General features: G+C 41.9%; 1 protein-coding gene across 3 annotated transcripts in view; it reads left to right on the forward strand.

Annotated features, from left to right (window-relative positions):
• Positions 1–22530, forward strand: part of MKLN1 (muskelin 1) — a 100541-nt gene that overhangs the window by 40009 nt on the left and 38002 nt on the right. For all 3 annotated transcript variants that reach the window (XM_082769125.1, XM_082769124.1, XM_082769126.1), the window contains 2 exons: positions 990–1055; positions 8846–8958. In XM_082769125.1, coding sequence (XP_082625251.1) covers positions 990–1055; positions 8846–8958 — 179 coding nt within the window. The remainder of the gene's footprint in view (positions 1–989; positions 1056–8845; positions 8959–22530) is intronic.

Below are 22530 nucleotides of genomic sequence, written 5' to 3' on the forward strand. Positions count from 1 at the left end.
ATAGCTAATCAGTTCAAAAACGAAACTAAGAATGTAGGTTAAGCATAAGAACAGTTAGCTGTGAGACTGGATTTAATGCATGGAGTCATCTTAAAGGGCAACGTACAGCTAAGAGTGGTAAATAAATGCTTTATCTTAACATGGAGTACTTTAAACTTGAGACATCTTATGAAATCTTTGCCTGTCATTCAGTAAATTCTGCAATTTAGGTTTATCTCCGGTGTTCTCTGCCTTGAAAAAGCGTCTCGTAACAGCAGCCTTGACTACAAAATACAAAAATCACTGTCATATATCAACCCTCGTATTCAAAGTGACAATCACCAAACGTGGAGGCCCGTACCCAAACCTCTTGGGAAGGGTTATCTATGACTACAAGTAGATTTCTCTTGCAGCAGAACGCGGGTTGTCTTTCTAATGTTGCTTCCCACGGGTGATGCCTGTCCTGAATGTTCAAGAAATTTCAAGTGCTTGGGAAGCTGCTTTAATTGGACAGTTGGAATTCCCTTATGTGAGAATAAATAATTGGTGCAAAGCTAACAACTCTTCTGTATCCATACCATTAGCTCTTTGCTTCCATCCCTTGGGTACGGGGCCGTGTCATTTGAGTATTTGTTCTCACTCATCTGCCTTCAGGCAGCTCTGGGTGAGAGAAGAAAGGGGAGCAAAAGATTCCGTGTCCCTGGCACTGGAGAGCTTCAGAGAGAGCTCAGACCTCATTTGTGGGGACCTGCATGCTTCAGGAGCTCCCGAGCTCTGATGCAAGGCTCGCAGAATTGCAGTGTGGCACTGTATTCAATTTAGCTCTCTCTGATACAAGCCAAACTGAGTATTTTTATATTGCATGGAAGAATGCTACCTGGAGAAAGCTTTGTTAGTGTTTAAATGGCATGTTGTTAAGTTGCTCGGCTTTTTTATAGTACTTAAGTTATTATATATTAAGCTGTATATTTTTAATGTAGAGTCTTTTTTTTTTTTTTTTTTTTTACAAGGTGATGGGGAAGACAGCCGGCCAGGGATGAGAGGAGGCCATCAGATGGTTATAGATGTTCAGACCGGTGAGTAGTTGCTGGGTTTCTTAACTACCTTAATTACTTAATGAGATATTCTTCATGTAAATGTGCAAAAGTGTTCTTCAGGGAATGTCTTAATTTAAATTTCTGAGGTAAAATTGCACTTTTTAGTAGTTATATTAAATAGTATGCTTTCATTTCTACTCCAGCTGCTTTTCCCACCCACTTCTTCCTGCTCGTTCTCCTTTAGGCCTGTTTCGCTAAGAAACCAAGAACAATTGGTTTTAATTCTTGTTGTTCTTCCTCTTCTTTTTGAGCAGATGCTTAGACAAGAGAAAAGAAATTAGGGATGATTGTTTCCCTTATCTATTACATATTGCGTGCTTTGGAATAGCACTCAAGCAATAGAACTGATGTGTTGAAACATTCATTCTGTTTTGGTTAGGGTGGCTTCTACCTTCCGCTATTTTTGTGCAAGAAACCATTTAAATATAAATTATTTGAGGCTTTTTATGGAAATGCTTTCTATAGCAGTTTAAAGAATGGTTCAGCTTCTGTTTCAAAGAGCCCACAAAGAGAAGAAAGGGGGGTATTGGTAACAATTCTGCTGGATATTGTATCCCATAATTTTCCATAGCTTTGTCTTGCTTTTATTTAATCAGATTTTTGGTACATTATACCGTACTAAAGTAATCTTTCAGTTATGCAGCCCTGCTTGCATCTTTTCTAAGCAAAGGATTTGTAGGAGTAAAGCAACTTTCCTTAGGTAAGGAGAAACAAGATCAGGGTCGTCAGAAATAAAAACGTGTCACTGGGGGAGCTGGCACAAGCACTGCTGTGGCCATATCTGTTGTGGTCATATGGAAAGGGATTGAAGCATGTGACAGAACAGCACCTTCAAGAGTAATTTGCTAAGTCATAGTGAACAAGCAAAAATGCAGCAGTAGCTGCAGTCTTTGGCTTTTACTCAGAATGTAGTTACCAGGCTAGAGAAAGCACCCGAGTTATTTTGTAGATGAAATCAAACTTTTTCGGTGGAAGAGATTCATTAGAATAAAATGCTGCTGGAGGACTGCTGGTGTTTGCCTGCAAAAGAAGCTGTGAACGCTCCCTAGTGGTCCTGATGAATAAGTAGCAGTGTTTGACGGGCGTGCTGAAGTAAGAGGAGGCATGTGAACTTGGCAAGGGGCAGTCCTTTAGACCTGCTGAAAGCAATACAGCTGTGATACTGTGTCTTCATTTCAAATTGGTTTGTTTAAGTCTTAACAAGCATATCATCTCTGCCTTAGACTTAGTTTTTTACTCTGCTCAAATAAGGCAGGAAAAATACATTGATAATTAATTATTTTTTTTTGACTTGAAACTGGCTGGAGAGCACGTGCAGAAGGAGTCCCAACGCTTCAGAACTGGATCTCCCTCTGACATCAATCCTCTCCTGCTGCAGCTCTCTCCAGTGGGGGCAGGATACCTTCCTTCAGGAAGTTTTGCAGTGGGATATTTGGGATGTTGCCCTTAGTTTTGCTTCCAGGCCCACTGAGGCTTGTAAAAGCTCGTATGTTATTGAAATTAAAAGGTTTGCAGTGTAATGCAGCTTACGGACAGACCAAGGGGAATTCTTGGTGCTGTTTGAATCCTTAAACCCAGCTGCTGCTGACTGCTTGAGTTTTCCTTTTGAACATAGGTAGCGTTAAACGAGACCATGGGATTTGGCTAGTTATGTCAGGATGTGTTTTGCAGACTGGAGCTGTTCTCCCTGGCCAGTCTTGAGTAAATCTAGTATTAATGGAAAAAGGAGCAGCAGCACGCTCAGAGAAATCATCCCTTCCTTACCCACACACTTGTTGAGCTGTATTCTCAGAGGAGGTGAAGTAGTAGTTCACTTTGTATTCCTCATTAGATCGGGGAAGTCCTTTTCAGAAATTACTCTTTTCCTCAACTTTAATCCCCTGTAAGCAAACGCAACAAAATCAGACTCATAAGGAGGCTCTGATGTTTCATATCACACAGAACAGATTCTGGAAGCAAACTTTAATCTCCGATGTCAAGCCCTGCTGTAGCTCTGGATATAACTGCAGAAGGTTCTGCTTTTTGATTAACCTCAAAGAAATATGAGCCAGTTGTTACTGATTACAATGACAAACGTTTATTTTTACTAGGTTTTGTATAGAACCGAGCCTGCCAGATGCACGTGTTAGTGTCAGGATAGGGATATGGGTTGGTAAGTAGTTGAGTTACATCTCAGGTTACTGATAGCCAGTTGAGTCACCACATCTCTTGTTTATGCTCTAAGTTTCAGGCAGAATATAGTTTAATTTCGCCTTAACTGCCTTTTAAGCATGTCTTATCTTCCCGTTAGGGGAGGCTGAAAGTAACTAAAAGAGCAGTTAAGGCATCTCTGCTGGCAAACAGTGACTTGTGGTGGTGTAGCTGGTTTCTGTCTGATGTTCACGCACTTAATACTTGCTGCAGCTGTCTTGGAATAAGCACAGTGCTCTTTGTGCTTTGAAAAACCTCCATAGCATATGGAAACGAGGGCACAGGCATTTTCGGATGCGGAACTGAGAAGGCAGCTTGTTGTTGTCCCATGTCAAAAATGTGGTAATCATTAATTCTCACAATTTTTTCCAGGCTTTTGTTTGCATTAGTGCTCAGACTGGAATGACCCTGGGTGGCGGAATTAGGAAGCTGTTCTTGGTATGCCTATAGAGAAACGTTTACAAAGAGGCATTCCTACTTACAGTTGGAAACCGCTGGTGTGTACATTAAGGCTCTGGGCTGTAAATGAAAACAGAAGATTTAGAAGATTTATGCTTCTGCTTTGCCTGCAAGGCGCATGCCTCGTGTAGCTCTCTATAGGAGGCCGGGGAGTTTCCTGCACTCTTTTACGAGGAAGGAGACGTGTTAGGGTAGTCACAGCCCTAAACAAAAAAGCATCCCCAAAACACCCAAAGTGAAAACAACCCTAAAGCTGTACAAGTGCGTTCTGCGTTAAGTGAGCTGGATATCTGTCATGAAAACCTCCAATTTATGTAGGTCCTGGTGAAATACCCAAGCACTAAAGGGCAGGCTGGTATAGCACAGTGCTTTACGGATGCATTAAGTGCTGATAGAATGATTGCCCAAATGCAGTTTTGGAGAAAGGTCTAGGTGTCTGTCTAGCATTGAACCTTGATTATCACAAGGCTGATTATGCCCCCTCAGGCCTTTCTGCAGTTCAGATATGACGTGTTACGAAATGCCAAGCCTTACCCTGGAAGAAAGTGGGAATGGGTAAGCAGACTGCCCTATTCAGGCTTTAAGGAATACCATCTGTATTTCAGAGGAATATCCAGACTGGATTTTGGATGTCTGGTTTATAATTCCATAGGTAAAGTGGTTTTTTTCCTCCTCTCTTGTAGAGCAAGTATAATTTTATATGAATGATAGTGTAGTCCCTAAGGCCACATAATTTGTTTGGGTAATAGAACGATGTTTTTAGGATTTGAAAAGAAAACAAACTAGTATGAAAGTTATTCTATTTAAAAGAGACTCTTCCGTGATATATTCTAATTATTTTTCAAGGTTCATCTTTATTTCATTTAGATAAAGCCTCCGTATGTTTTCTGACTAGCCCGTTAGAAGTAATAGCTAAGCAACCAGTATGACTTCTGTCTGCATTTCTCCTAGCTATGGCAACTGAAACATTTTCTGAAGGAAAATATTAGCGAAGCGATCTTTATCAGTGTTTGTGCTACCTCTGTTCGGTCTCTGAAGTGAAACTAATTTGTGATTTCAGATGTACATTATTTCCCCTTTCCCTTTTGTGAGGAATTCTGCTCGCTTCATTATGTTAGATAAGTGAAAAGAAATCTGTAGGCTGGAAACAGTGGGAGATTGAAAACGGTGGGCACGGTATGCCTGTGGTCTACGTGGAGATGGTGAGACTGGCCCAAAAGAAGCACAGAGAGATAAAAAAGACGAAGTGAGAGCAGCAGACACGAGAAAAAGATGCTGTTTTGCCTGAGGAAAACACTGCTATCCATAAGATATTTTATTTAAAGACAGGGCTTGTGTACAAGATGAAGAGATCTCCGAAACAAAACACAGATGGCTTCTAAGCTCTGAAACACAAACAGCTGCTGCATCCTGGAGGTTACTCAACTTCATGGGGCTTTTGCATTTGGGAAGACTTTGTCTGCGTTGTGTGCCTACCCAGACCAGCCTGAGCCTGGAAAAAAAAAAATGCATCCAGCCAGCATCTGCACTGAACAGTGATTCAGAAACTGAGTGACAAAGGTTGGAAAAGCCCTCCAAGATCTGGTCCAACCATCCCCCTACCACCAATGTCTCCCACTAAACCATGTCTCCAAGCACCACATCCAACCTTTCCTTGAACACCCCCAGGGATGGTGACTCCACCACCTCCCTGGGCAACCCGTCCCAGTGCCTGTCTGGCTGTGCACTTGTTCTGAGTGTTCCCTTACGTGTGCAGCTTGCAGATAACTAAAGCTGTGCTCACTACAGGAGGTGCCATCCTTTAGTGGAAGGCTTTTCAGGTGCCTTGCACCCAGCTTTCCCGGGACAAGTCCTCCAGATCTAGGAACGCTGAGAACGCTGATTCTCAAGTGCACCCTTGGCAAGTTTGGGGTGATAGCAAACCACGGAGGGAGCTGATAATAAACTGGAGGATGGGACTGTAATCAGGGGCTGGAGGAGAGAGCTTCTGTGGGAGGCTTAGCAGAAGCAGGGCCAGGAGGCTGGGACACATTGATGTCCCTCTACGTGGTACTTGTCTGGCTGCCTATGTAGTGCTGTGGTACAATAAAGGTGACCTCCTGAAACTCAGTCCAGTGAAAGGATGGCTGGGGCTGGAGCACCTGATGTATAAGGAGATGCTCAGGGAGCTGGCTTAGTTCTGCTTGTGGAAGAAAAGGCTTAGGGGAGAATTTATGTTTTGTCTTCAACTAGGTGCTGGAAGAGGGTGGAGAAGATGGACGTTCATTTTGGGGGTGTGCAGGGATTGGATGAGGGGCAATGGACACAAATGGCAGCAAGAGAAATTCCAGTTAGATAGTACCAAAAAAATACCATAATGAAGATGGTCAGTAATTGGAGCAGGGGTCCAGGTATTCTGAAATATCCATCCTTGGAGCATAGCTGAATGTGTCTGTGCATCCTGCTCTACTCCAAGAGTTTGGGGAGAGGACTCTTGAACTAGATGACTTCCAGAGGTCTTCACATATGAAATAATTTTGAACCTGCAGAGGACTGTTTGGCACGCACATTGAAATTCCATGTGGTCTGGGGGATTTAACAGGGATTGGAGGAAGGCTTCTTAATCTACTCTTCTGAAAAATGGAACTTGCAGGGAGGCCATAGGGAAATAGGTTATTTTTTTTCTCTGATACTTTGAGGGTTGCTCCAGTACCTTCCAGTCTTTTGGGGAGTAAGGAAAGAGAAGAATTCAGACACTCCAGAAACATTTCTGGCTGAACAAGCAGTTGAGAAATTTTCTTCCAACGTATTTAATTCAAAGTGTTGGATTTTTTGCTCAACAAGGAATGTGCAGGAGATAAGGCTACGATGCTGGAGGAGAACTGGTAACAGCTTTGGGTAGACATAACTGCTTTCATGTTTTTCTTGTTGCCTTGCAGGTAGATCTGAAAATTCTTCCAGTCTGTCCTTAAAGCAGAAGAGAGGCTTGCTTTAATAAAGCAATATCAATATTTCTGTGTTACATAGCACTTGGGTACAAGGAAGAATCTCTTCTCTGAAGAGAGGGATGCCGTGCTTGCATCTCGAGTTCCCTAGTGCTACCGAAGTAGAAATAATTACATCGATGGGAGACTGATGTTTCCCCTCAAGCTTCACACTCCAGCTGCCTCTGAGTTTGTGCTCTGTTCCCTCTCTCTGCCCGTCCTCCTCTTTGAGCATGTGCTGATAATGTTGTTGAGATGTTGTGGAAATGCATGGGAATACTGGACGTGTACTCTGGGTCCATCCTGCTGGGTGATTTGCTTGAAGAGCGAACAGATTACCCTTTCCACAAAATCTGTTGAAAAACAGAGTGGGAGGTATGATGCTGGTAGTGGAACAGAGCAAAGTTCAAACCTGGTTTTGGAGGGAAAAGAAGAAACCACGAATTTTTCCTTATACTTTGGGAGAAGAGTTATGAACTTCAGAAGAACTCTGGAGAAGCTATTTACCTGGCATTACCAGCAGCAGATGAATTAATATATTCAGAAATGTTCCTGTAAAAATACAGAAACTTGCCATAAAACTGTATGCAACTCTGTAATAAGATTCACAACGATAGTCATTCTGGATCTAGGTAGTGGCGGAGCCTTTCTTCATCTAGACTGTGTTTTTATATCAAGATGAAAAATAAATTTGGTACACAGTCCATGTACCCTCATGTGTTGCTCTTGGACTCTGGGGATGCTCATGGTTCACCCTATAAATATATGATTCTTCTCCTTTTTCGGTGCTTACATGCCACTTAGTTCAGCCAGCTTGGTTTAGGTAACTTAAAATCTGAGTTTTCATGAAATTCATTCAGGTTTGCTATTAAATTTCATCCGAGACGACAAAGCCTTGCAGGCAGGCATGACGTTTTGGCAAGGCCCCAGTAGGATACTTAGCTGGTGCCAAATCTTTTATTTTCCTCGGCTATCAATGAAGCTGTTGTGGTAATGTGGGTTTTGTGAGCTGTGAGAATTTATGCGCACAAAGGGACCTGCTCTTTGCAGGGAACACTGGGAGCCCTGAGTCCAGGAGGAAGGGTAATTAAAGTTAATGAACCAGGGTAACCTTTCCATGGTGATGACCACTATCCTGATGGTAGGTGAGGGTCAGGGACCATTCCCGGTTTATAATCGCACTTGTAGCTCTGCTCTTTAATTGGGGTTGGATTAAAAATTGGCCGTTACCTTCATAATAGAACTGGCTTGTGGATTTTTAAAGGAGTTTTTCAAAGCTCTGCAAGTCTCCAGTGGCTTGTTCTTCTTGGACTTGGTTGTATGTTGGGTTTTAATGCAGTCAGAAGACGCAGTATTTTTAATATTTGAGACCAGATAGTGAAGTTTCAATAATGGAAGTGGCTTAGTCATCTCTCGATGTCAGAACAGAGACTTCTTCCTTAGATGCTTCCCATGTTCGGGGCTTCATCTAGTTTGATCAGCAAGTCAGGGAAGCCTTTGAACTTGGCGTGCTTGGAGTGGTTATGAGTTTAAGGTAACATGCTCTAGGGATAGGCCTGTACTGCTGAATTACGTCTGTTACTGTTCTACTGGCAGGCTTTTGTGGCATCAGGTAAATTACATTATGCAAGCTATTCCCCTTGAAGAGGATTTTATAGTCGAAGTAAATTTTCCTTTATAAGGGATTGACTAAACAGGAAAGCTTTGTGGCTGCTCTCTCAGAAGTTGTCTTGGGCTGTAGGTTTTGCATCAATCAGGGACCAAACTGCGATTTCACTGACAAGGACTAATAACGCATGGCATCCAAAATGTTAAATGCTGTTAATTTGCCTGTCTTGATTTTTTAATCAGAAAGCTGTGGATTTGATTGCCTTGTAAGTAAAAGTAGAAATAGAAAATGATTCTTCAAGAGTTGGTAGTATATCAGTCCTGAAAACTTCAAATACTGAAAATCAACACTTCTTTCTGTCCTGGTGACTGGTTCCAGTCAAAGAGGAACAGTACTTTGTAAGAATTGGTTTCGCTTTCTTTTCCAATGGTCATTAAGACCTACAGTCTATTTGTCTAAATTGTTTTTTAAGTATTAACCTGTTTAGAGGCATTCTCTATTTAAAATAAAAAAAAAATTAACGTGTTCTTTTTTTTTCTTTTAATTAGAAACTGTTTATTTGTTTGGTGGCTGGGATGGAACTCAAGACCTGGCTGACTTTTGGGCGTATAGCGTGAAGGAAAACCAGTGGACTTGTATATCCAGAGATACTGAGAAAGAGGCAAGTTCTACATCCATTCTGATGATAATATATGCGTTATTGTACGGAAAAATGTCATGCTTCTAAGTGCTCGTGTTGATATATAGTGTACTGAAAGAACCACAAAATTCAGACCATAAAGTTTTTGAAGACTTTTGAAATGCTCACCCTGGGAAAATGTGAAATGGATGTGATTTTGAAGTGTTAAGCCTTTCCCCTCCAGTAATCATTATTTCTCAAGAGCAGACTGATCAACCAAAATCAGCTCAGTGATTAAAACATGAGTTTAATAATTTGATAGGACTGAATAACCAGACTGCTGATTAAACATTTCAGACCTGATGCTGGTGCTGAGCTTCAGAAACAAATTATTTTTTAGCTTCTGTCAAAAATGTGAGTAGAAATAGACAGCTAGGAGTTAGAAATGAAGAGAACAGAGGGTAACTGCCAGAGGCCACACAATCCTAAGAGTTTTTGTGGCATTCAAGCAGTTTTCCTTGGCCTCTTTCGCTTGCTATTTGATGTATGAAACCTCTGAAATTAATGTAGCTTGGGTTATAGAAGGTAACAAAAAAAGTCCAGAACCTTTGGCTCATGTAATTCACATTACTATATACTGTGAAATGTTAAAATTTCCTGTGGTTATTGTGTTCCAAGTTCGTTACTTGTTTGTCAGAGCATAACTTAAGGAAATTCCTGCAGACTCCTCCTGAAGGTCTGAAAAGTTTGAGATTCCACTGCTTTTTGACAGATAAATTCAGGAGTTGATTTCCCCAACTATTTGAAAAAGGCATAAACATGTCTTCCCATTTGAATTTTTCCACGTTCTCGTCACTAGCTTATTTTATGAGCTTCTGTGCTAGATTAAATAACACTTGAATATTGCCATTTTTTTTCCTGGCAAAGGTGTTTAGAGGTTGTAATCAAGTAGGACAAATAGCATGAGCTGAAAATCTCGCAGTAAGGCACTTCCCTAGCCTTTAAACCTGTTTGTCATGCACATACTGTTTTCAACATCCTTTACAAAATGGGCTATAACAAAACTGAATGTGATATTCTAGTATCTATCTTCATGTTGCTACGTAAAGGTAAAATTGTCCTTATGTTTCATATCTTTGTGCGTAAATTTTTTTTTACTCTTTTCATCACTGCTCACAGCTTTGTCATTCTCGTGGCTCCTCGCTTGTTTAGTGATAAGATACTCAAGTTGGATTTGGTCTTTCAGGGTCCAGCTGTGTAGGCTGGGCTTGTGTTGCCTCTGTTTACATCTGGAGCTGTGGGTTTCACTTGACGAGAAGTTGTCACCTAATGGGTAACATCCCTAGGATAACAAAGGCTGTGTGCGACATAATTACGAGGAAATTGGGACTTTACCACATGTTGACAAAAGAGATTAAGATAAAGCTAGACCTTCCTTTGCTCCAGAAAGTAAAGAACCAGCAATATTAAAAATGAACAAAACCAATTTTAACTGTCTCTTCTTTTTCTTTCCTTCTTGCTTTGTGTACCTACCTAGCGTGTACGTTTGTCTTAGGGTGCAACGTAATAGGGCCTTCCTGCGTAAAAGGATGGCCGTGCTTTCTCCCTGCCTGCACCAGGGTGGGTAGTTCTGGCTTTTCTTTAAGGGATTCATTTTCTTTTTTTTGCTGGGATCCTTTCTTATCCGGTTGAGCTTCTGTAGAGCTTGGGAGGCCTGGCTGGGATGCAAGGCATCAAGCAGTGCCAGAAACAGCGTATGTTTTCTCCAAGTTCCTCATGCCTGACTCTAGCAGGGTAATGTTGGGATGGGAACGAAGGAATACAAAAAAGGACAGCTATGGAGGAGACACAGATTTTGGAAGGAAAAAAAATTAAAAAGTGCGATGGCAGGTCCAGAAACTCAAGTGGAAGATGGAAGGGTTTTGGACTGAGAGGAAGCAAGGTAGGAGAATTAAAAAAAAAAAAAACGAAGATTGAATTAAATGCATGGGTAACTTTGAAAAATTGATGGACTTCCTAGAGGAAAGTGGGAAGAAAGCGTGTAGATTTAGAAATGGAGTTCCAGAAAGGTTTTAGGTGTGGATATAATCTTTGGTAGATGTCAGAAGGCAGACTACTGAGGCATAGTCCAGGATTTTGGCGACTTACTGAGGTACTGTGAACTGGCTGCTGCTAGCACTTAGAGCAGTCCAGCAGTATTTTTTGTTTTAATTAGATCTGGATAAAACTTGATTTAGAAATGAAAAGGTCAATCTCAAATGGAGAAGTAAATTCAAAAACAAAGACTCCAGATGTTTCTCTAATAGGAACATCAACTGTTCACAAACAATTTGCTAAAAGGAAATGTCTGTTGACATGGAATTTCTGAAAATATTCGAAGTAGATTCCAGTAGAACTTCGTCTTGTTTTTGTGTTATATTGTGTTTGTTCTACTTCTTGCTTTTTTTTTTTTTTTTTTGTTCTAATTAATCAGTGACACTGGTGAAATTAGCCACTGAATAATTAAGCTTGGACAAGAGCATAATACGGTAGAAGTTGCATCTTATCCAGCGTCGTCTTAAGGGTAACACAGAGCAACATTTTGGGCTAAAAGGACTGATAGCTTCTGTTGCGATGCCAGATTATCATCATCTTCCCCTTGGCATTGCGTTACGAAGCTTGTGGTGACCTTTTAGTAAACCGTGTTGTTGCTGTTTTTCGGAATTTGCTAGCGAGTTGGAGAAATGTTTCTTTGCCACCTTAAATTGCATTTGTGAATTTTAACAGTTCAACAACCAATGCTAATTTTCCATAGCCGTTCTATTGGAAAAATGCTCACAGCACTACTGGAAGAACCGATCACCCACGTTCTTTTTTATTTTTAAATAAGTGTTAAGGACTTGAGCGTGGTGTTGGGTTGAACCACCAGTATACACATTGCAGCTGCCGATGGACAAACGGACCTGAATTTGACCTTCCCCACCATCCCTCCAGTGTATGGAGCCAGCAAGGCTTCTGCAGTCCTTGTCAAGTCCTCCTCTACGACTGCATCCTTCCAAGGGAGGTACACTGTGACCTTTTAACTGGCCCCACAACTTCTGTCTCCTCCTCGGAGTGCTTGGGCATGCAGCAGCTCTACAAATCAGTTGGCACGAGGCATGGCCAAAATACATGAAGCTTAAGAGCCTCTAAGAGTTTGTACTCTGAACTGAGTGGAATGTTCTGACAAATGCTGTTGTCTCCAGGGTTTGTTAGTGGTTGTAGATTAGTAGACCTTTTCAGGATTTGGGAATAAATAGCTTTGAGAAAACAAACATTGTCATTCTTTGGGCGTTTTGGTCCTAGGCCAGTGTCAATTAATAGAGAAACTTAACGTGCATATTTTGGTGTCTAATATTTCTAATTTCCAAGCAGTAGCTTGCTTTTGGAAAGGGTAATTCAGTGAAAGTCAGTACAGGAGCACAGTTGAAGTGGATAGGTGACTGTAGGAAAAACTTAATTTGGAGTAAATTACTAGTTACATGGACTTACAGGATCAAAATGCTGAGACATGTTTATGGCTTTGGAGATTTGATAAATGAGAATCTAGAAGCACGATAGTAGGCATTTTGTATGTCACTGTTATTCCTGTGCCTTGTTTCAGTACTTCCTAGATAACAGAAGAGATGAAGGATCTTCCTTCAAACATTTTTATTGTGCAGAGTAGTAGCTTGTTGTGCATGATATGTTGACTCATCCACATTTTGGCTTTCTTAGGCTCGCACACAAGCTCTGTGAAGGACGTGGAAATTGCATAGATGGTTTAGGTGACACTGTATTTCCCAAACTTTTAAGTGTTTCTTGTCTAAGACTCTTAGGTAGCAGACAAGGTCTTTTCAGGGGTTAATTGGTTAAGAGAAGAAATCATTTCTCACAATGAAGGAAAGCGTAGGTCAACAAGTGCCTGCTGTTCAGGAGGTTCAAAGTGATCCAGAAAATCGGCATATGCTAAGGTGACAATTTGCTGCTGACATCAAATGCTTTTCCAGGATACTGACAATAAAAGCTGACAAAGGTAGAAAGATCTTAGGGTAGTGAGAGCCAGGGCGAATTTCATCTGCTATTGTATTTCCAGTTAAATTTTTTATGGTGTATGGATGCACTGCTTTACGTTTGTTGACATAGTTGCATTTACCCAAAGTTTCCTATGTCATATTACCACACAAGCATTTGATGCATTTGGAAATGTTTCTGACACCTGATTTATTTTTTTTTGTGGAGTGGCGTGATGCTCAAATACATCAGCTCATCCATGTAAAGCTTTACTCTCTGCTGTTTTGAAGTGTAGAACTTGAATTAGTCTCAAATATTGACTCTTTCCTGCAGATGGTGATGTAGTTTGGAAGATGCTTTGAGCAACTTGAGGATTTTCTGTTTTGAATACTCTAATGTTTACGGGCTTGAGATCTAATGCACTGAATCTGCCATATCCAAGTAGTTCCAGTTGTACAGATGCTTGGTTGTACGAGATGCCTGGTACTGCAGGAGCACATAGGGAGAAAGCAGCTGTCCCAAAAAGCCTGCAATAGAAACTTGGATCCTGCGGGTATACCTCTGAGCCAACTTCCTAAATAGTGTAAATGCCTACAAAATTAGGGACAAAGAAGGCAGATGCCGAAGTGAACCCAATGAAACGTGTTCTAGGCTGATCCTAAATATTCCTGTTTTATTTCTTCCCCCCAGCATAGAAGGATAATGATATAAAAATGTTCTAGCCTGTATTCATTCTCCTAAATGTCAGAGAAACTTTTAGATACATCTGACTGGCTTCTCCACTGCTTTCCACATAGGTAGCTTAAAACAAAAAGACCCTATTCAACAGTTTCTTATTTTCAGAATTTTTAAATGTTTTCCACTTTTAAAGGTGACTTTTTGTTTATGCTAGCATGTGTGACTAAGAGCTCTGTCCTCTTAGCTCTTGTTTATTTGTCTTTTAACTGGCATTTTTATAAAAAGAAAAGATAATCCTTATTTTAAAACAGCTCAGAGCCTTAAGGTATTGAGTTCCATTGCTAAGTGCCTGTAGTTCTTGCTTCCAGCATGCAAAAAGTGCAGAAAACCGGCCAAACTTGAGTTATTCCTAACACCAGATGTTTCATGTGTGGAGGTCCCTTTCGGATTTTGAAGCCAGCCTTGTAGAGAAGGGAGTACTTAAATAAATGCATTATGCACGGGGTTCTGAAGGCTGCGAAATTTTGGCAGTCTTGGGGCTTGCCTGTGCCAGTCTTCAGATTATACGTGGACTTCCAAAGCATCGTGAAGCCTTCAGTTGCAAAGTTCGTGGCTTGCAAAGCGAAGAACTACTTCTAAACCTTGGAGTAACGTCTCCTGAATAGCTGATCTGTGGCATTTGTGCTGTGGTTCAAAACAAAACAAAGCCCACCACGGTGACTACCTTACAATGGGCTTACTGGGCTGATTCCCTTATCTGGAATTTCACTTTTATGGCTGTGTTAGGAAGGTGTTGCATCATCCAGTCCCTTGTGAATTACCGATGAGGCACGATGCAGAGATGTGCTAGGGAATGCATCTGGGGGAAGATTACACGTTTTCAAACTGCTTTAAGTATTACAGAACTTTCAGGTAAGGACTTAGTAAAGCGAAGGATATTGATCTTAAGAAATGTTGATTTACATCCTTTTGGGTTTTAATGACACTAAAATATGCAGCTGTAAGACAAAAGCCAGCTTGAACCCCGTGTTCCCCATTGACTGCATGTAGAAAAAAAAGATTGAAACAATGATTTTAAATAGAGGAAGGTGGGAGGTAAGCGTGATCTCTTGCCAACAAGGTGAAAGTAACTTCATACACCAGTCAACTTTGCCTTGGGAGTACTCTTATTTCAGCTAGCAGCCTGGGAAAGGCTTCTGTTACATTAACACTCCTCAAGCTGTACAAACACGGGAATCTCTAAAGAAATATCAGTTTTTATCCCAGTGTGGTAACACGGGAAACGTTCTCAAGTAGCATCACAGATGCATCTTTAGCTAAATCATCTGGATAATAACATATTTGAAAATCTGGTCGGTTTTTATGGTTCTGCCACCAGGTTCCGAAGATGATTAGGACTTAAACTTTCTGGACTGTCTGTACAGCAAATATTGGCTGAAAGGATGGATAGCACATGGATATGTTGAGCTTTTGGACTTGAAAGCGTTCAGTATGTTTAGTAGAAGAAATTGAAGACACCTTGTTCCTGAAGCCGTGACAGAGCAGAGACTAGCGGTGTGCTGCCCTCAGTGGTAACTGATGCATTCCTGCAGCTGGAAAACCAAATTGTGTTCTGAGAGGAGCTGAAAGGTGATATGAACAAAAATTTCCCAAGCTGCATCTTTCCTCAGCTGTCACTTACTTTGAAAGAAGGCACGGCCATCTCCACAGCGCTGTTTTTTAACATAAAGCAGACTATTTATATGTATATTTCTTTGCATGTTGTTATACAGACTTCATCTGTTTGCTGTTAAACCCTACTTAGTACCTGTACCCTTGGATGGCAATCTCTCAGCCATGAGTTAGCTCGAGGGGAAAATGATACAGCCACTTTAGTGACGTTTTAACACATCTAGGTACGAACTACTCTTTGGTCCTCTCTTTAAGACTGTCTTCACTTTCTCAGAAAGGTCTGAGAGCCTGTGGCTGTCATAAACTGCTTAGGCTGACAAGTTCATATTGATCTATCGCCAGCTTTTCAAAGATAGTTATAATAAAAGAACAAAACTCTTATTTCTAGCCCTGCTATGTCCTTGTGAACAGGGGGAAACTGTTAACATGTCTCACGTTTTTGGTTAAACAGTCGGTAAATGACTAGTTAAAGGATCTTCAGCCTCCCTGCCTGTGGGTCTGCAGTTCAGCTGAATAATTTGCATCTATAGAAGAATCCCTCCCTTGGCTGGACTTTCTTTTTGCGAACCTTTGTTACGGGTAATGAGAGGACAGTGTGAACTTAGGATGCGTTTGAACATGACCTCATTCAACATCCTGCAATTGTTAATGGTTAGTGAAATTCAGCACACGAGGGATGTTGTCCTGAGGGCCCGGCTCTCGGAGCTGGTGAAAGCTCTGCTTCTCTGGTAGGTCGTCTGTTTTATTTCAGCAGTGTTACTGAAAGCAAAGCTGAGCAGATAATGTGTAACAAACCTACAGTTTGCTTGTTAAAATTTAATAAACTGCAGTTTTTACTACTCACATTTCACCACTGTGAGCAGCGCTTGGTTTGCAGGTAAATTGTGGCTTTTGTTAGGAGTAGCACAGTAATGTCCTTCCATTGCAAGGTTGTTTTGTAGAAAGGTATTGCTTACTTCACCTGTTAGTACTTGGGAGCTGAATCACGTAGGCTGGATGACATTTTTGACTGTAAACTGGAGCTTAAGCAAGACTTTCATACGTGTTCTTGCAACCTGCTTCATAGAAATGAATGAATTATTATTGCTTGTTCTTTGCGTGCTTGAATTTGTTTCTTTTTTTGCTTTTTAACTTTCCTAGAAATTCTCTTGGTCATAAGATGATGTGGTCTGCTGTAACGTGAAGTTATGCAGTGCTGGAAGTCCTTGATGATAGCTGGGCATGTGAGCGAGCCAGGTGAGAGCACGCTGCTCACTGACCCAGGACCGTGGCTCCCTGCATGGGCAGTGTCGCAGCTACAGGTTGCCAAAGACATTCTGCACAGTAGCTAAACCCATGCCATACAGCTGTCAAAACAGGATATCCGTGCTTCGGATAATCCATGAGCCAATTTATAGGGCATGTTTTATTTCTTCGGAGTTGGATTAATCGGGGTTCATCGGAAGCCGATAGGTCGCATGCCAGTTCGTTCGCTTTCTGCAAACACCCTGCCCTTGGTTATTTCTTCAAGCAGGCCTGCCAGGAGACTAATTTTTAACAGGTAATTTCATGGGAGGAGAACATGAGGTTCTGCTCATTTTCATAGCCACGTTCCTGTGCTGCACTGAGCCTCTGTGCTCATCCGTGCTGTAATGAACCTGCGCTGATCCCCGCGGGATGGAGCAGGCAGCCTGAGTCAATTCTTCCGCAGGGCAGGAGGGGTTGGCCTGCCCGCGGGTCACCAAATCCCACTCACCCCTGTTTTAAGGGTCACGCCGCGCATCTCTGAGCTTAATCATTTGATTTATAAGCTCATTGAACTGCCTTTCAAAAATAGCACACGGGAGCGTTTAATTGCGCTTTAAGCGAAGAAAGTCTCTTTAGGGAATGTTTAGCTTGAGGCTGTGTAGTCTCAGCACTGACTATCCCAAATGTGTACATGCTTCGGGGAAAAAAAAGCTTAATCCTGTTTATTTTTTTTTTTCCCCCGTTTAAAGTGAGCGGAACAGATGAATCAAAACGGTGTGCTAAAAGCTGCCTCTGACTTTAATCTGCTCCATCATGTCTGAGTCAGATGCCCAGAAAGGACTTTGCAACTAAATCTATTTAGTTGCATTGCTATAGGAGGGTGCTCGTAAGCAGATTAGCCATAGCTCAAATACTATGTCAACTGTCTGACTGACGGAGAGCTTCCTTGTCTTAGCTGAGACTCCATTTATTAATAGCCAGCTATTTGCAAATACTTGTCAGAATCTTCCTGATATCCAAGCCTAATATTTGTCATAACAAAGTTCACTTTGTGTGAAGTGTGATGTAGATCCTTGTCTTCCCAACACTGGTCAGAGTTTTTAAGTGTTGTGCTTCTTAGCCAGGTTCTGATCCACTTAATAGATTTCCCAAAATATTTATTGGCAGAACATATGTAACTCGTGTACTCTCAAAGGATCTTCTTTATGGCTGGCACAGCAACTATAAAATCAAATTGGAATATCCCTTATCCCCTATAAATAGGGGCAAGAGTAGCTTAAGGTTAAAGTGAAGACGAGCGGCTGCCAACCTAGCGTAGCTGTTAGCTTCATTGCTCCTTAAAGCTTTTGCTTAAGGCAAACTCACAGAATAATTGAATGAATGGAGTGCATGTTGAACGTCCAGGATTTTTTTTTTTTTTTGGAGCTCTCTTGTGCTCCTAAACATTTGAGATCCCAGTTGAATCCTTTTCTTCGTTTGAAGCAAAGTTTGAAGGTTGGATTTGGAGTCTAGTGGTGGAGCTGTCAAGCCACGGACGTGAAATGAGACCCAGCACTGATTTCTGCCACCGTATGGGGTGGGGATGGGTGGCTGGGGTGTGCTGTTCGTGGGAGGCTCTCGCACCCTATAGGAACCATCACAGACAGCACCCACCCGTGGGGTGCTCACGTGCCGGGCTCTGTTGCGTGCCTTGGCACTGGTGGCACGTGCTCGGTCATGGTACGGGCGTTCAGAGCAATGCGTCAGCCTCCACTCACTTTTATCTCGTGTTTTGGGCTGATGGGCAACGCAGATGCCCTGTGTTTCCATAAAAAGCACTGGATTTATTCTTTTGATAGGTTTCTGGCATCTGAAGTTATGAGGGACTTAAAATGCCTTCTGTGAGCGACTAAAGGGTGAGGGTTTCTTTTTGTTTTGCATTTCTTTTGTATGGCTGTAGCTGTTTCTCTCGCTGAATTCAGCGCTCATCTGAAGTAAAGCAAATCCTTTTGAGCTACTGCTTCGATTAAACATTTGGGGAGTACGTGTCACCTGAACGCCGGCATCGTTAAAGCACTAAGAAGCATCTGAAGAAGTGTATAGACTTGATTGAATGCCAGGGCTAACATGCAATTCCTTTTATTTTCACCATCGTGGAGAACTTGCTCCTTTTTTCGAGGTGGTGCAGGGGGAGGAGGAAATGGCTTATCCTCTGCATCTGCCGAGATGCACGCTGAAGCTGGAAAATGAGCCCAATTAATCTCTGCAGTTGTGTGTAGGCAGGAGGGACTATTTGTTGCATGACAGCCTGCTCTCAGAATGGGAAACAAAGTAGGTTGTTTGTGTCTTTATATGTCCTCGTCCCAGTTTGCTTTAGGACAAGAGCATTTACCTCATGACGCTTATTTTTGAACTTTATACTGGAGGCAATGTTCACATTCCATTCAGTCTTCTAAAGCACCAAGAAGGGAGAATTAGTCAGCTGTTCTTTGTTTTTATTTCCCTGACTCTTGAACGGGCTCCAGGCTCGCTCCTGAGGTTTTTCATCTGGATCGGTCTGAATAAAACAGATTTCCTTGCAACCGAAAACCCTTTATTTGCAAAAGGTTATGATAACCGAGAGAAGCCAAACTCCCCGAGTTTTTTTTGTTCGGGGGGTGGGCAGTGGAGGTGGCTTCCCGCAGTCCTCTTCACGTTCAGGCGGGTTTGTAGGACATTTATTTAAAACACGAAACAGACAAATAAAAGCTATCATGGTTGTGCCTTAGCAGAGCATGCCAGGATGCTGTTGCTAAGATGATGCATGGTGGTTCTGGCATAAATAGTTATTTGAGCAGGCCCTACCCTGAGGAGTCCCAAGCCTTTCTCTCCTGCATAGGAACAAATCAATTATTCTAAGGAGGCAGTGTTGTTTCTCCGTGCCGTTGTGTTGCTTTTTGAAAACGTTTTGTAAGTTAGTCCTTAAGTGGGATAATTGCTTTCAGCATTTGCAAGTTAAATGAAGAAAGCTCTAATTAGATTTTATAAAGTGGCTTAGCATGTTGAGAAGGCTTTTCATAAAGTATACTGTGTATGCGCTTGGCGTTGCACAATTGAATTTCGCGGAGGGCTGACGAAACCCAAAAATCCTATTTGGCCTCGGTTGTAACCTGGGCACTTAAAGGATTGCCAGGCTGTCTTAGGGCCTCCTAGCTAGACATACTGTTCCCTTCCCTACCCAAATCCTCCTCCAGGTGGTTTATCTCTTATTTTAGAGACTGGAGGAGTTGCAGTCGAGCCCAGCCTGCTAGAGGAGGAGCATTAGAGTAGGGAACAGGAGCTTGGCACCCCTTCAGACTGGTGCCTAGCGTTTAATCTGTCCTCGCTGTCATTATGCTGCGCTAATTGTGCTGGTGCTGGGTGGCAGCGAGCCACTTTGTTCAGGTTAGTCCTAGCTCCGAGCGGGCGCTTATTGAGCCGCACAGAGACCAAAGTGCCCGAGCTTGGTGTTGCTCGGTGTCCCGTAGGTTGGAAATGTGATATGCTAATGCTTTATTATTGCCCCCACAGCCTTGGCAGAAATGGAGGGACCGGCCGAAGCGGCGTAACTCATTGTTTGCCCTCTGAATAAGGACTTAGCCTAGTCACAAGCTTCTTTCACGTGTGGTTTCTGCAGTGTGCATGCCAGGAGCTTCATGATGAGAACTGGGAAGAGTTCCTAAAGGCAGTATTTGTTCAGATTGCGTTTCGGCGCTGTTCCTGGATGTGACTTACTAGAGCCTGTTGTAACTGGATGTGCTCTGCTGGGAAAGTAAGACCTCTACTAAATCAGCCCATCAGTTCCTGAAGCTTTGTTTGCAAAAGATGTAGATCCTGTGTGCTAGCAACTTCTGAATAGAGTTCAGTGAAACTACGTTTAAAGAGAAATTACTTAATAAAAAGTCTTGCGTTGACCTGTTGTTGCTTGGGATAACCAGGTAAACACAAACTAGTCGAAATTATTTCCCTTCTGCTCTGCTCAAGATGACTTGAGCTTGTTTAATCTTCTCTTGTTGTTTATCAGTGTGCAGGTGAAACTGTCTTTAGTACCCTAGATGTTTGGGAATGGTAGCTAGTATGTCTTGTGGAGTAACAGGTCCCACAATAAACGCTTCATATGGTGTCAGTTTATTTTTGGTAATAAGGCCCCAGATTTTAGCAAGGATGTAGAGATGCCTAGCACAACGCACTCACCTTGGGGGGGTATTAACTGGTGGATCACAGACCAGTTTGCATCCTGGTAGGAGTGGAAAAAGGTTGTTCTGTTCTCTAACCGTACTTGATCTCTTCAACCATAAATAAAGAGAGTCGTGGCTATTACAGTCCATTTTTCTCACTTCTTACTTTATAAGGGGTCAAATTCCTTGAACACTTCTGGCATCAACAAACTCGTTCCCATTTGAATTTGGTGGGTCACTTTCTCCATGACAAGTTGTAGCAGTGTGTTCTTTGTTCGAGCAACAGGCTCCCTATTGTAGCTGCGTCAAGTACGCTTTGGACGAACATTTGCAACCGCCCACGGGCTCTTGATTCATTTAACCACATGTGCCTTGAAGTTTTTATTCATTTCTCAGTGGCTGCCCATCTCTGTCTTTGTAAATGGACTTTGTGTCTCCCATTGGAGTATGTTCGTACTACAGTGGCTTCTGTAGGCAAATCGAGAAGCCTTCATGTGAACTGCATTGCTTAAGGGAGTTATTTACTCATTATTTACTCATTTACTTATTATTGGTAGTCCTGCAGGCTCAGTTGGAAGCTGTTGGCAGGTTCCATGTGACCTTGTAAGTGGTATAGAAGAGTAACTTGGGTTTTCTTTGAGAATAGATGATGAATTGGAGGAAGCTTTCTATCCAACAAGGGACAGTCCATGCTATGGGAGGTTCTGCAAGTTGAAGCTCAAAGTAATTAACTTGAGGTGAAGGTTTTCTGCCTGTATTCTGTATAGATCAAACGGTCAGACTTACAGGTTTTTTTTAGTTGTTATTATTATAAGAGACGTGACCGATACATAACTCTTACCCTTATGAATAACACAGTTTTCCTGAATTCTCTTCTCATTTGAACATAGTCTTAGGATTTGAACTTTTTTTCTCTACTTCCCCAATGCAGTACCTGGGCTGTGGCTTCCAGTATCTTGCAGCTGGTGCTGCAGGGGCTACGTGTCTAAGCCTCACGCCTGTGCTCAGACAAATTTCAGTTGAAACTCTTCTTCAAGGCAAGACAGGTTTGGAAATTAACAATTTTGAGACTTATTCCTCAAAGCGCCTAAGACATGATTGAGCAAATTTGGTAGGATTTACTTTAGCCCACAGAGACCATACAGCGTTGCAGGAGTGTGGAAAGATCCTAAATCAGCAGCTTCAATTAAAAAAAATGCAGTGACACGACAGAGACGAAAGTTGGAAAGGCCCAATATCAGACGGGCAGGTCTTAATATTTCATCTACGTGCTAGCTGTGCCAAGGCAATAACGTGCTCCTTGGCAGAGGGACAGTGGAGTATCCTTAAGTGTCCCGGTTGCATAACAGGAGATGGATGGACTTTGTCTGCAGGGGTTCCTCTCTTGGGAATCAGAGAGAACCTTTGTGAATACACATGTCAGTGCTGCTCCTGCAAGGAAAGAAACCATCCCACGTGTTCTGAACAGGGTTCGGTGGAAGATGCTAATCTGTATTTTCTAGGAACAAGGTGAAGCACGTTGCAGTCTTCTGGCAGCTTCTTCCACGTGAACAACGGCAATGAATGAACTTTTGCTGCATTTCAGGATTTCATGCTAATGCTTCACTTCTATTAGACTTTTTTTCAGAAAAGAAAATTATCTTAATTACCATGAAGTAACTAATCCTCAAAGCTGTAATTGTTACTGACATAATTTTTCATATTTACCAAATATGAACAATTTAGTTCACCTCTTCAGATTGTTTACAGTTAACTCAAACAACAGTTTCCTGTAAATATCCTTTAATCAAGAAATTGAATTCTCTAACATCAACGTTAAAGCTATTTGATTACAAAAATGTAACGTTTCCTG

The sequence above is a fragment of the Aythya marila genome, assembly GCF_965140915.1.
Source record: "Aythya marila genome assembly, chromosome: 1".
In the NCBI taxonomy this organism is placed as follows: Eukaryota; Metazoa; Chordata; class Aves; order Anseriformes; family Anatidae; genus Aythya; species Aythya marila.